Genomic DNA, 14,177 nt, shown 5'->3' with positions numbered 1-14,177 from the left:
GCGCGTGTACATGTTTTCGACGCGTACGTTACACGTCTCATCCTGACATCATGTGTCTTTCCGGGATATTTACGGGTTGTGTGTGAACGCACTCACAGATCCCCGCAAATCAGTAGCAGTGTGAATGAACCGAAATCAAACAATCCCGGGACAAATGCCGGGTCACATTATACGTGTATTTTCCAAGATCTCTGTGTGAAAGGGGCTTTACATATACAGAAAGTCTATGGTAGAGAAATATGCAGCAGGAAATGTTCAGGACCCCCAGTGTGGGGGCTCATTACTTCCAGCAGCTAAACTCTCCCAGATGTGGGACTTCACTCTGCTCAGAGTCCGGCTGCTCCATCTCCATCTCATTGCTTATGGCCATTTCCTGTTCATGGCCCCACAAAAAAACACAACTGTCTGATTGCCAACAGGGACCAGGGAGCTTTTGGCCCATTAATAGGGGTAGGATTATGGGAAAATCCAAATGATATACGTCAAAAATCAAAAGATCTGCCACTCGGCTTGCCTTTAACTGACCTCTAGAACATCTGCTACAAAGGACATGGGACCTGAAGAACCTAAAGGTGTGACAATTGGTACAAAATAAAAAAAAGAAACAGAAAACTCACCTTCAAGCACAGGATTGGACTGAAGCAGCTGTTCCTTCACTTTGTTCACCTCCTGGCCCTTCCCACACACTGCCGCCACATATGACATCACAAACTTACTGGCCTCTGAAAAACGGACCACAGAAGAATGAGGTCAGGGATCACCTTCGAGACAAGACCTCACCTCCAAAAATCCCCTTTACATCAACTCACTCTGTTTAAAGGAAGAAAACGCCTTTCCCATTCAAACTCCCCCATTCCTTCATAGCCAACCATGAGATCAACTGTTTAAAGGAGTCTTCAACATTCCATTGAGCTGGTGCTAATAAAGAGATGACCGAACAACTCAGGCCCCGTCCACACTACTGCGTTTTCGTTTTAAAAACTGAGAGCTTTTGCTGTTTGCACCTCCCGTCCAGACTAAAACGGAAAGTTAAGAAATGCTGCTGCTCCGTTTTGCGTTTTTAATCTCCGGAGTGCTTTTTAATGTAGACGGGACAAAACGGAGGAGTTTAGAAGCGATGACGGCGACGCAGAGGCTCACGCTCGGCTCTATGATTGGGTGTAATCAGTCATGACGTGTCCTTCCCTGATTCGTCAGCCACTGTTTACACTGGCACGCGCATGCCCAGTGTTGGTGAATAGTCACGTGATCCGTGTTTTGAGTCGTTTTAATGTGGACGTAAATCAACTCTAATATGCAGCTAAAACGCTGGTGTGGACTGAGATCGTATGTGTTTTAATTCTCTGTTTTTAAATGAAAACGCAGTAGTGTGGACGGGGCCTCAAATATAGGGGAATGTTTGTGCATCAATATCCAGTATACCTTACATAAATAATAATAAAAGAGATAAATTGAAGATATAACAATTATTGAAGTTAGTTAGTAGTTAGTAGAGTAGTTCACTAGTTCACAAAAAAAAAAACATTTGCTGATAATTTACTCACCCTCATGTCATTCAAGATGTCCATGTCTTTCTTTCTTTAGTCGAAAAGAAATTAAGGTTTTTGATGAAAACACTCCAGGATTTTTCTCCCTATAATGCACTTCAGTGGGAACCAAACGGTTCAAGGTCCAAAAGACAGTTTCGGTGCAAACTGTTTAAAGGGCTTTAAACGATTCCAGACGATGAATAAGGGTCTTATCAAGCGAAATGATTGCTCATTTAAAAAAATTTTTAAAAAAGTTTAAGTTTCAAAATGAACAAATCTTTTTCCGAGTCAATTCGTTCATTTCGTTCATTGAATGAACCAAACGACTCGAAAAAAGTCATTTTGATGAACGAGTTCGAACAGGAGAGTCACGAACGTGCATCACAGAACAGAGCAAGGTGAGCATTTGAGCTTATAAAACTTAAACTTTTTTTTTTTAATGACCAATCGTTTCGCTAGATAAGACCCCTATTCATCATCTGGAATCATTTAAAGCCCATTGAACAGTTTGCAGTTTGCACTGAAACTGTCTTTTGGACCTTGAACCGTTTGGTGCCCAGTAAAGGCATTATATGGAGAAAAATCCTGGAATGTTTTCATCAAAAACCTTAATTTCTTTTCAACTGAAGAATGAATGACATGGACATCTTGGATGACTTGGGGGTGAGTAAATTATCAGCAAAAGTGTTTTTTTTTTAAAGTGAACTACTCCTTTAAGTCAGATTTATTTCCATAAATCAGTTCAAAATATCGATTTAAATGATTCCATTTAAGACGTATTCACTGATTTGTTTGCATCCTCATGCAAAAATGCCAACGGAAGTCCCAGCGTGCCTTAACAAATATATGTTGTCAAATATTGCTGCATATTAAATTGGTGCGTATAAATGAAAATGGTTGAATTTGACTTCCTTCAGTTCATTTCATAAAAAAAAAAAAAAAAAAACGATGTGAAAATGATTCTAAAATATTTGTTTAAAACTGTTTTAGTTTTTACATGAAATGATTTAAATCTACTTGGCACAAATGGCTGTTTAAGATTTATCTTGTTCAACACTTAATGACTTTCCCATGTCTGGACCTATGAGAGCAGTGACTTACACACAGAAGTGCTGATATGAAATGTTTTCTGAAGGGAACGACGCCCACTTATGTTTTAGAGATTTACAGCTATGTTTGGACTCTGCTCAATTCACATAACTTAAACTATAAAGCATTTTGATCAAATCTAATACGTAGAGGTAGAGTGATAATCAAGCAGATAGAAAAAAACGCCATAACTCCTCATTTCATATAGCTTAAGCATGGATCCTGAATAGGAGAGTCCAATTTAATTTATTTCTGAGCTGTGGTAGATTTTCATTAGTACAGAAGAGCATTTAGAAATGAACAGTCACCTTGACTAACAGTCAATGTTTTTCATCAGCCCTTGCTCTGTAGTATGTAGTGCGTGGATTACCACAATCCCCATTTATCTCATTGCCTTAACTGTTGGACATCCTGGATTTGAATGGGTGGCACAGTAAGATGCTCATTTTAAAACAAGAGTTCAGTTATGCACTGCTAAACAGCTGTGGGTTTGTACAATTACAAGATAACTTCTTTCAAATGAACATGACAGAGTTGAGCTGATATTAAAAAAACTCAAGCAAAAGTTCAGTCAAAAGAGCACTACTAAACCTGCTTGTCAGATGTACTTGCAATTCAAAAACTACAATTAAAAGTGTGTATTTTATTTTTATTTTTCTTAAATCGATAAAATAGGCATGTTGAGGAAGTCATTAATTGCTCAATTCTCTCTATTTTCTGTAAGGCACATATTTATTTTTTTAAAGAGGGGCAGGCACAACTTAATTACACATGATTTCTGAACAATTTGCCATTCTAAAAAGTAAACAAAGAAAAATTATGTGATGTCTCAAAAGGGAGAAAATGAAATGGTATCCATATGTAAACACTGAATGGGAGCAAAATTAAAGTGTCAAAAACATTTATGATTGGATCATAAATTATAAGGAACATAGCACCCGTTACCCATTTGTAGATCTTGATCTGTTTCCCAACACCGGATGAACAGTTAGTCCTCTAAACTAATTTAATCCAAGATACTACATTAGATTGCAGATTAGTCCAACTTGCCTGCCAATTTTACTGTTGATCTATCCAGAATCTATGACATACATTTTACTCTCTACTTATCCAACAAAGACAATGCAATGGAACTACTGTAAAATGTAATAGGAGAGAGTTAAAATTTTGTTTTATGGGTGAATCATCCTTTGACACCATTGTTAAAGATGAATTGGAGAGAATTTAGGAATGAGTGGATTAAATGAATAAGAAAGAAGGAACAGGAAATGACATCATATTTAGAAAGTATTAGCATCACAATACTGAAAAAATGTAAAGTTAGCAGCATCAATACTGAAACGCTACTCTTCTTCTGAGACTTTTCAAGCTAGAACTACCAAACTCAGACTAGACATTCAGACTGTTCAAACTCAAACTTTATGCATTGAATGCATTTATGCACTGAAAACCTTTTAAAGCTTTCTGGGCAGGCTTTCTCAAGCCAACTCGAAATTTTGTCTCAAAAAACTTTTTATAGTTTGTTACTGATTAGCTTGATTTCAAGTGCAAGTATTTTAAGTGGTCTTACCCGTCTTTCCTGCCCCGCTCTCTCCAGTGATGAGAATACACTGGTCTTTATCTTGATCCCGCAAGGACCGGTAGGCCTCATCTGCCAGAGCATAACTGAAAAGAGAGAGATAATTTTCAGGCTTAAAGAGTTAATTGAACAGCAAATCAAAGCTTGCATTTGAAATAAGGCACATTTCTTCAGTGTTCTGCTGAATCTGTGTCATATCAGAAGTTTACTTCAACCATCTAGACCTATTATTAACATACCGATCCTAAATCGAGAACACTTTCTGATATGCTCCAATAAAAGGCATGGATTAGAGGTGGAAATTGCAAGTGATGGGCACACACCAGGGATTCAATATGTTTAAAACCTGGACAACACTACTAGGTCAAATTTATTTTCAAATGGATTAGGGTAGTGGATTTTAGAACCCGGATTTTAAATGGGACAACAAGAGGCGACAAGACGGTACCAAAATTGCTATTCAAACACACACACAAAAAAAATCCTTGCAATTAAACTTTGAATTCATCTTGATAATATTGCATACAAATTATAAATTAAATAGCTACAAAAATAGTAATTCTCTGCACAACACACATTGAGCTCAAGCCATTTTACAAAGTGTATTTATTGCATGCATGATTTGGTTTAAGAGAGTGTTCACTTAAAAATTAAAATTCAGTCATCATTTACTCACCCTTCAAGTAGTTTCAAACCAGTATGAATGTATTTCTTCTGCTGAACACAAAAGATTTTAAGATATGTTTGAAGAATGTCGGTAACTAAACAGTTGATGGACACCATTGATTTCAATAGTATTTTTTTTCCCTACTATGCAGTCAATGGGGTGCATCAACTGTCTGGTAACCAATATATCATCTTTTATGTTTAGCAGAAGAAAGAAATTCACAGGTTTGAAAAACAAAATTGAGGATGAGTAAATGATGACAGAATTTAATTGTTATTCTACTGCGCACAACCACACCACAACAGACCTGTGATCCATGTTTGGTCACAACCCTCAGGCAGTCTGTTGAATCATTTTGCTAATTTTCTTTTCAATGATAGATGCATAAACAATTGAGAGCACTTGAGAAAATTCCTCAGACCAATTACATTTGTTTTGTATGATTTCCTGATAGAAAACGAAAAGGATATATCTTCTTAATTAATATGCAATTAGATTAATTCTACATAAATTCCAGGACGGGGAACAATAGAAAAGTGGGTCATATTATCCACCCAGTGAGCTCTTTAACAGTGATGTAATTGTAAAGGATTTGTTTGAAGAGAAAAAGACAACAGCAGCAGTCTGTCAGTTCACATTTGTATGAGTGGGTTTTTGGCTGCGGTAGACGCTGGGCGTAAACACGTCCATTGCTGACTGACACTCTCCAGACTGAGTGACCAGCTCTAAATAAATTGGCCTAAAAACAATGCTAATTTCAACCCATTTTTTTTCTACCTCCCAGTCTGTACTTCTCAACAATCATTACTCAGGAATTTTCCAAAACCACCACTAATAATAGGTCTGATTGTGAGGGAAAAGCTGCATGTATTTCCCCTCCTCTAAGTCTAGATTTGTCAGGTTCACAAGTAGCTATAGTGGTATACATATAGTCATAGTGTACAAAAACTCCATTGATAAGGAGTTCCAACTAAGGTTGAATGGAATTGATGTAATAATTTATATGCATGTTCTTTATCACCATGACAAAACTGCCATATTTGATGTGGCATGCCATACATTATAACATTTGAGAATTTCACTGGATTGCCCTAAAATGTCAGGACTTATTCAACTCACAAAAGATGGTAAATAATGCAAGTAAATAAAATGTTAAAGGGATACTCCACTTTTTTTGGAAATAGGCTTATTTTACCACTCCCCCAGAGTTAAACAGTTGGGTTTTACCGTTTTTAAATGTATTCAGCCGATTTTTTTATATTTAGAAGAATATCAGTAACTAGACACTTTCTGGTCTCATTGACTTCCATAGTATATATTTTTCCTACTATGGAAGTCAATGAGACCAGAAACTGTCTGGTTACTGATATTCTTCGAAATATCAGAAAATCAGCTGAATGGATTTGAAAACGGTAAAATTCAATTGTTTAACTCTGGGGGAGTGGTAAAATGATCCTATTTCCAAAAAAAGTGGAGTATCCCTTTAAGATACCTTACAAACAACAACCATGCAATTCATTGGCTTCAAAATCTTTCAAGTTAGCTACAGACAGCATTTTAGGCTGTTCCCAAAGTGTTCAGGATGATTATGCTGCCTTCTATGATGCTTTACTATAGTCAAATCCAAAAGGCACTGTCATATTAGCAAATTATGTGGGCAAAGAAGGTAAATTTCCTTTATCAATAGTGTAACGATGCATGAAGCACCACTTACACAGAGGTCGCTTCCAAACAAAGCAGCTTTATATTGGTCATCGCTGTAAATTCAGGTATTCAAAGCTTAAACTTGAATCTGATGTGAAATACAGTTGGGGAAATATCTCTTCTCGTGTGAAACTGTGTGGATCCACCTATTGACTGTTATAATGTTATACATCAGACCCACCCCACCAAACTGTTTACGTTCACTTAAGACCAAACCAACAGTGTTTAGAATAATATTCGCCAAGACAGAAATTTTGAAAAAATTCGGTGTGTGTATGACCGTTCAAGCACGCTGTCTGAGGCGTCTGTGTGTAAGTCAGTGAAAAAGTAGTTCACTAGGTTTTGTAATAGAGCCTTCATTTAAATATTCAACCAACTAAGTATTAACACTCCAAGCAAAATCTTGAATAGAACAGACTGACACGCCAAAAAGTTGCACTGAGAACTAAACCCAAAAATATGGAGTCCATCTGATGCTGGTTTAGGCTCTGGGCGGAGGTCTGGGAGTAGAAAAGTAAAGAGTAGGAGAGCCAGAAATGGCACGGGGCATTACATCAATCCAGAAACGTGCACAGCCTAGAGAGCAGATGTTTGAGCATTGTGAGGTGGCCAAAACGCTCGACATGGCCCAAACAAAAGAGAAGCATAATACAATTACCCAAACCCTGACAGAGGAACATGGGAGGGGTCAGGGTCCCATTGAAGGAACTTTGCCAAAATGGCAGATCTGGACGCTTTAGGCACTGCAAATCCTCTTTAAGTGGAGGCGGGTCAATGTGAATATGAATACCTTAAATCTGAATATGAATGGACCCTTTAGGCTTCCTCAGTCAGTCTTACTAAGAGTAAGAAAAAAGACAAGCACTCTTCCAATGACAAAAGGGAGGAGACACGTGTGTGGTATTTGTCCTGAACCAACTTTGAGCTAAAAATTGAGTTTTGGCTTGCATTCAAAGACCAAGGAATCATTAGATGTTCTTCGCAATGTCTTCATGCCCCGCCTGGGGCCACACCATGTGCGGAGAGAGAGGAAATTAAGAGTAAAGTGAGAACATCTGTAGTTATATTTCTCTGTGAGATTAACAGAAGGTTAGGATAGAGGGGTCAGTTTGCTAAGTCTACCGTACAAAAGAGAGATATTTCTAGAGTATACATGCATCACTGAATGCTATAAGACTTGGAGAGATGAAATCTGTGGGCTTGGAGTATCCACATCTGACCAGAAGCTGAATGAGAACTTCAAGATGAATGGAGGAGGGATTAGCACATGGCCTACAGGAGACTGAACAGTAATTTCAGATAGACTTAAGGTCGTGGTAAGGCTCAAATCCACAACATGGGCCACATAGCAGAAAATAGTTGGTTCCTACCACCCATAGTCCTACATAAAAGGGAAAACTGATCACAAGGACAGGAACACCCAAAATACAGCTGGTTCAATGCGGTTAATGTACAGAGCTTTTCTGTAGAAGTGATTCATTTACACCGTCCCATCTAAATAACATATTGTTTCTAAATGATACCACTTAATTCATTAATATTGAGAAAGCTATATTTTTAGTAACACATGTATTTCTTTATTCTAATTATTACAAAACTCTACTCTGAATGTTCTCAACCATGTTACAGTTCTAAGTTTATTAGTTTCTGACTAATAAACTGAGCCGTGACTTCTAAAGAGGCATTCATTTACAGATTAGCAAGAAAAATGCAGACATTCAAGAAACCTCTTTCAAAAGTATCAAGAATCAAGTATCAATTTAATTCTAGACTTTAATTTAATTATGCATTATAGATAATTATAATTATACTTTTTTAATTATAATGCATTATAGATAAAGTAAAATCATATGTGATGTCACAGTGCTTTTTTTTTTAAAGTTATTTGACCATTTTATTTATTTTTTTAAACTAGACTTTAATTTAATTATGCATTATAGATAATTATAATTATAATTTTTTTTAATTATAATGCATTATAGATGAAGTAAAATCATATGTGATGTCACAGTGCTTTTTTTTAAAGTTATTTGACCATTTTTAATTTAGTATATATATATATTTTTTTTTAAACTCGCAAAAGCCATACATTTGACAGTATTTTACAGTAAAATTTACAGTTCTTTACCTATACTCAAGGTAAAAAAACTGAGCTATTTCATAACATGCATATATACAAATAATTAAATAAAATGCCAAATACTCAAGAAATGCCACACAACAGCTCGGCCATTAAACACGTTTTTTTTTTTTTTTTTTTTGGACAGGACAAAACACACTGTATAAAAATAATGAATTGTGGCTCAGTATGCTGGACACCACGCTGGACTGGAATAGGATATCCATATCTGCTTCTGAATGAGCCACAGCGGAAGTAATGTTTTCCAACTTGAGGTGGACTGATCACAGACACTGAAACAAACAATGGACCACATAAGCCCCGGAGAAGGAAAGGCCAAAAAAACAAAACAAATGCATTTAACCAGGTGGCCATGAACAACTCAGCTGCTTCATGCACAAATATGGCTCCTGTTTTAAAGACTTTAGTGTTTCCGACTCTACATGTACATGGAGAAGCTATATTGCACAGCCTGAGAGAGTAAACATCTACAGGATGTTATGCTTTTCTATGAGAGATATTAAAAAAGACCATGTGACGTTCAACAGTTCAAAAAAAGCGTTTTTGTTCTCCAAGTCTGAATTTAAAACAATGAAAGATATTAGGAGGTCTACTATATTGAAGCCTTTAACCTAACCGTAAAATTGACTTTACAAAATGGATAGTTCAGACTTCTCAAATGTAATATTTATTTTGGGGAAAAAACACAAATTTTCAATTTGCTGAGTGTTTTTAACACAAATGTTACTTGTTGCACATGTTGTGTTGAAACAATAGAGACCTATACTTGGGATCCCCTTCACACATTCAGGAAGTAGCAAGTCGGGCTGTTTTTAGTCACCCAAAACCGGATGACTTTACTGCTTCCCTCTATCTGCACTGACTCAGCTTTCCTGACGTCTGTGCACTGTATGTTCTGTCATGTGTCCTACATCTGTCCTTTGAGGAGACCTATACTTGAAGAGTTCAGATGCAAAAGTGCCATCAGATGCTCTAAGTGCCATTTGAAATTTTCTTCTAGATCAATTTATCAAGCTTGTATATTTTAAGTTCAGTAATTTCACTTAAATGGCAATTAATAGGTAATCTTCATTGCCATTTAAGTCAAATTACTCTTCACTCACATTCAGGTCAACCAAGAGAGGTGCCAGTGGGAAGTATTTTAAGGGAACATACCTTCTTTTGGGAAACTGTGAATAATCCAGAATGCATTGCAATGAACTCATTGGGAAAATAAACTTGGCATCCAAATATGCCAACTTCCCTACTATATAGTGTAGCAAGAAAAGTATGTGAAGAGAGCAGCATGACCAAAATTTTCGTTAAGAATTCATATAAGAGTGTATAGGCGACTACATAACAGTTCTGAGCTTCTGAAGAGAGCATCCGATGCACTGTAAAAAATATTGTTGGTTTAACTTAAAAAAGTAAGTAACCTGGTTGCCTTAAAATTTTAAGTTGATTGAACTGGAAAAAGTGAGTTAATACAATGAAGGAGATTAATTGAATCATCAGAAACTCAACTGGCCATAGGGGAGAAGTTGTAAATAGCAATGAAGTGGCGCAACATGACAATGACAAATTGGTATGTAGTACACCCAAATTTCATTCATACTAAAAACATTTATACTATAGAGTAGTGATGCACCAGGCCCAATACTATGCTTGAGTACTCGTACTCATTAAAATGCTCCACGCAGTGTATCAGAGTGCTTGAGACAAAAAAAAAAAAAAAAAAACACAGACAACAGAGCAGAATGGATATTTCAGAGAAGGATGTCTATGAAGAAAATGTATGTAATTACAAGAATGTTAAACAAAATAAATATTTATGCCTGTTGGAATCAAATGCATGTTGCGGTTTTAAACGGGTCATGAACTGGCTTTTTAAATTTATTATATTGTTGTCTGAGGTTAACTTATGATGTTTGCTTAGTTTTTACATTCAAAAACATGAAAATGAATAAGTAATAGGCTATTTTCTACGTTTGCAGAGGCTTGTGTCAATAAAAGCTTTTATTGGACTAACAAGGACGTTTTCAGTTCTGAAACTTACAGGATATTCTTATAATATGATAACCTCTTAGATGTCAAAAGGTCAAGGAAAATTTGATTTCTCAGTTCATCACACCTTTAATATAATAATAATGGACTATTTTTTCCACAGAAAGTTTAGCATGAAGGCTAAATTAGTTGACATTTCTCTGGCTTCTCTGCAAACTTGCTCACAATATATTCTGGGATTGGTTTCTCAGTAAAGGATTATGGCCAAAGCGAACCATCTTGGATGCAGCCTGTCTAAGCAGTAATAAGAAGGCTTTTGTTGATTCATAGGAAAACGGATGAACTAAAATGTATTCCATGCAAAATAACAGTGTGCTTTAAAGGCCCAGCACAAACCTTTGTCTGTTCTGATGTCCTGATGCCCCAGAGAGAGAGCATCCTCTCATTCATTCACCCTCACTGCGCAGGGAGAAAATACAGCTTTCCAATATTCAAAGTCGATTACAGTGCAAACTAGAAATGGCGTTTGCCAATGTAGTGGGTGACACACGCACACACGTGGTCGATGGGTTGTACAAAGAAAGAATAGTTGAACATGCCACAAAAATAAAATACATCACTTGACATGTCTCAATGGGAGGAGAGGGGGGTGTGACCCAAGCGTGACCCTGAATGGATGTAGTGCTCTTGGGGAGGTAAACGGTCTCCAACTAGACGACAAACGATGTCATTGTGGCACGAGCTATAGCTGTGGCCAAGGGGAGGCTGTTCCACACGAGCCAAAGCTTGTTTATCCAACCCCGTGGCAGGAAATGAGGGAGAGGGATAGTGAACATGCTGGGAGAGGGGGTCACCTTCACATTTTGAGAGCCAAAATAAATAAAATTATATGGTGCAATAGGGTGATTATATAATGGTCATAACTTAGCACAGCATAGCGTGGCTGACTATCTCAAAGTATGCTTGCTTAAGTTAGCAGAACGTCTCACGGGAATGAATTCATTTCTGTGAACAGCCTTATATAAAGCTGTCAAGCCTGGGATATGAAGCAAAAATAAAAAAAAACAAAAAATACACAGAAAAATCGGTTAAAATGAATTTAATTATTGGACATCTAGAATACAATATTTTTAAAAATACATTAAAAAAAGTTTGCAAGTTTTTTTTAGCATTATATTTGATACATAAGGCTTTTAATAAATGTCTTAAGGTTAAAAAAAATGGCAAACTATCAATCAGATGACAGAAGAAATGTAGTAGACGGTGTTCAAACAGGTATTGGTTGTTAATCATTTAGATTAACATAAAAATGTGTGCATCAAATCTGAGAAAATAAAAATGTTCTTAAAGTTGTTGTCATGAAGACATCACAAAACCTAGGTTTTACTTTAAAGAATTTATTACTTTACATAGAGCCTGTTGAGATTGTAAATCACGATGATATGACTGATGGCAACAGTCGGCAAGGTAAAATTGGTAATAACAGTAATATTTTAAAAGACATGGCATAGCGAAGGATCAATTACTCAATTAAAACAGCAATTTAACACATGGCTACAGTTTAAAGCTTATTTCAAACAAGTGCCAGATTCCATGGGTGAAAAAAAATAAAATAAGGTCAAGTGTAAAGTCAAGATGTGAAGTCATTGCTGCAACCCTGAGAAACCGAGGAAAGTCAAAGCAAAAATGTAAACAATGAGAAAAGCAACACTGGCTGAGGCCAAGTTCATGATATACCATAGTTCTCGATAGGACAATTATAAATTATAAATCCACACAGAGCAAAAGCATGATACTTAAATATTAGGAAACTCGGCAAGCAGATGAAGTCCTGAATACAGTAAATGATTAAAATATTTATCCGTTTCATATTTACATACTAAAAACGGACAATCGCGAATATGAATGCATGAATTTTAATCCTTTATGGATTGACCTTTTATCAATAACTGACTTAACTGGCTGACAAAAGAAATGTAAACACTTGTGTGCATTCAAATGCATATCTATTGACAACGGAGGGAAGGTGATTTAGATATTACACAACCTGAGGCAGAACAAACAGTGTGGAGATGATATATTCAAACTCATGCAATTCCATAGAAGGGACTTTCCAGTTGGGAAGTGAGCATTTCGCCCCACTTTATTCCTATGGCCCCATAATACTCCACACTTTTATTCTTCAGCAGTGAATACTGCTGGGACAGAGGTGGTTAGCTTTGCGTTTCACTGCCAAAGGATGAGGGTGGGTGGCCACAATTACATGAGAAGAGAAGCTTCACACTCTACCAAAGAGCACGTCTGCCAACGCAAAGTCCAGAGTTCATCTCTCTCTGTGCTAAAAGCCACCGCTGATAACAACAACCGGGATGACACACTCACTTAAATGTCCATGTGAACGTTGAAAACTATTTATCAACACATGTTATACAATATTACCTGGAAGCATGTGTGGGATGAGCAACAACGAACAAGAGTCGCCTGCTGCTTATAAAACTGTGCTGAAGTGATGGAGAAAAAAAAATTAAATGCAGAAAGTAGATTTTCTTTTTCTGTCCTTTGCATTTACCTAAGATCTTACCAAGGTCACATTTTACAATCTGATAAGCAATAATTGTAAATGTAGATTGTGAATGTAGATTGTGTGACATCACCTATCATTTATGTAAGATATACAACTTAGAACTTTGCTCATGATTGACTGGGCAATCAATAATCGTTCTGATATCCTCACTCCAGCAGTAAACTGAAATGGTACCGTACAAACCCCAAGCAATTTACATTTCACAGTGTAGGGAGAAAGTAATGGGCTATTTTCTGTAAAACCCTGGATCGTTAAGGGATTCTGGGAAAGCAAACAACTGTAGCGACTCTGTAAACAGCAGAGGTAGCTGAACATTTCCTTATTACCTAATGCTAATTCCGTACACAAGCAGCTGAACAGACAAAATGTGGTACTGTACGTTTTCCACATGTATTGTCATGCAACCACGATATTATAATTGTAATGTCTCCATTTTGTGTAAAATAAAACGGTCTTAAAACACCTCATTTACACACATATATATATATATATTAATGCTGCTATGAATCTAATAAACTTTGACTAATCGTTTATATGGTCTGAAGCAAATGGCATATCTTTTGAACAGTAAATTAAATACAATAATTGAAAATGTTACTTTTTAACAGTAATAGCTGCATTTCATTGCAACAAATTCATAACTGCGATCTTCACAATTTGTTGGTTGTTCCTCATACACGCTTGCTGTCTATGGGTGACTTTGAGAAGTTGCTTTTAAAGGCACTTTATAAACTAAAGTTTATTATCATTCTAAAACAATCTGCAATGAAATGTGATCAGGCTGAAATCACAGGCATCAGAGATCATCTGCCACTGGGATACTGAGATATAGTAGGTGCACAGAAAAAGCACACGGTTTGGCGAATGTTCTAAACTTGAATCTCTCATTAGTTCTTCTTGAT

The 14,177-nt window shown here is 36.5% G+C and overlaps 1 protein-coding gene across 4 annotated transcripts in view; it reads right to left on the bottom strand.

Moving 5' to 3' along the window:
* The window catches only part of myo1b (myosin IB), a 75,959-nt gene that overhangs the window by 38,148 nt on the left and 23,634 nt on the right, over positions 1-14,177 (bottom strand). For all 4 annotated transcript variants that reach the window (XM_039683542.2, XM_089133366.1, XM_039683545.2 and 1 more), the window contains exons 4-5: positions 4,189-4,283; positions 618-722 (exon numbers count right to left, since the gene is read on the bottom strand). In XM_039683542.2, the coding sequence (XP_039539476.2) occupies positions 618-722; positions 4,189-4,283 (200 nt within the window). The remainder of the gene's footprint in view (positions 1-617; positions 723-4,188; positions 4,284-14,177) is intronic.

The sequence above is a fragment of the Pimephales promelas genome, chromosome 7 (genome assembly GCF_988280905.1).
Source record: "Pimephales promelas chromosome 7, fPimPro1.hap1.1, whole genome shotgun sequence".
Lineage (NCBI taxonomy): Eukaryota > Metazoa > Chordata > Actinopteri > Cypriniformes > Leuciscidae > Pimephales > Pimephales promelas.
This window is presented reverse-complemented; position numbering and strand designations above follow the sequence as displayed.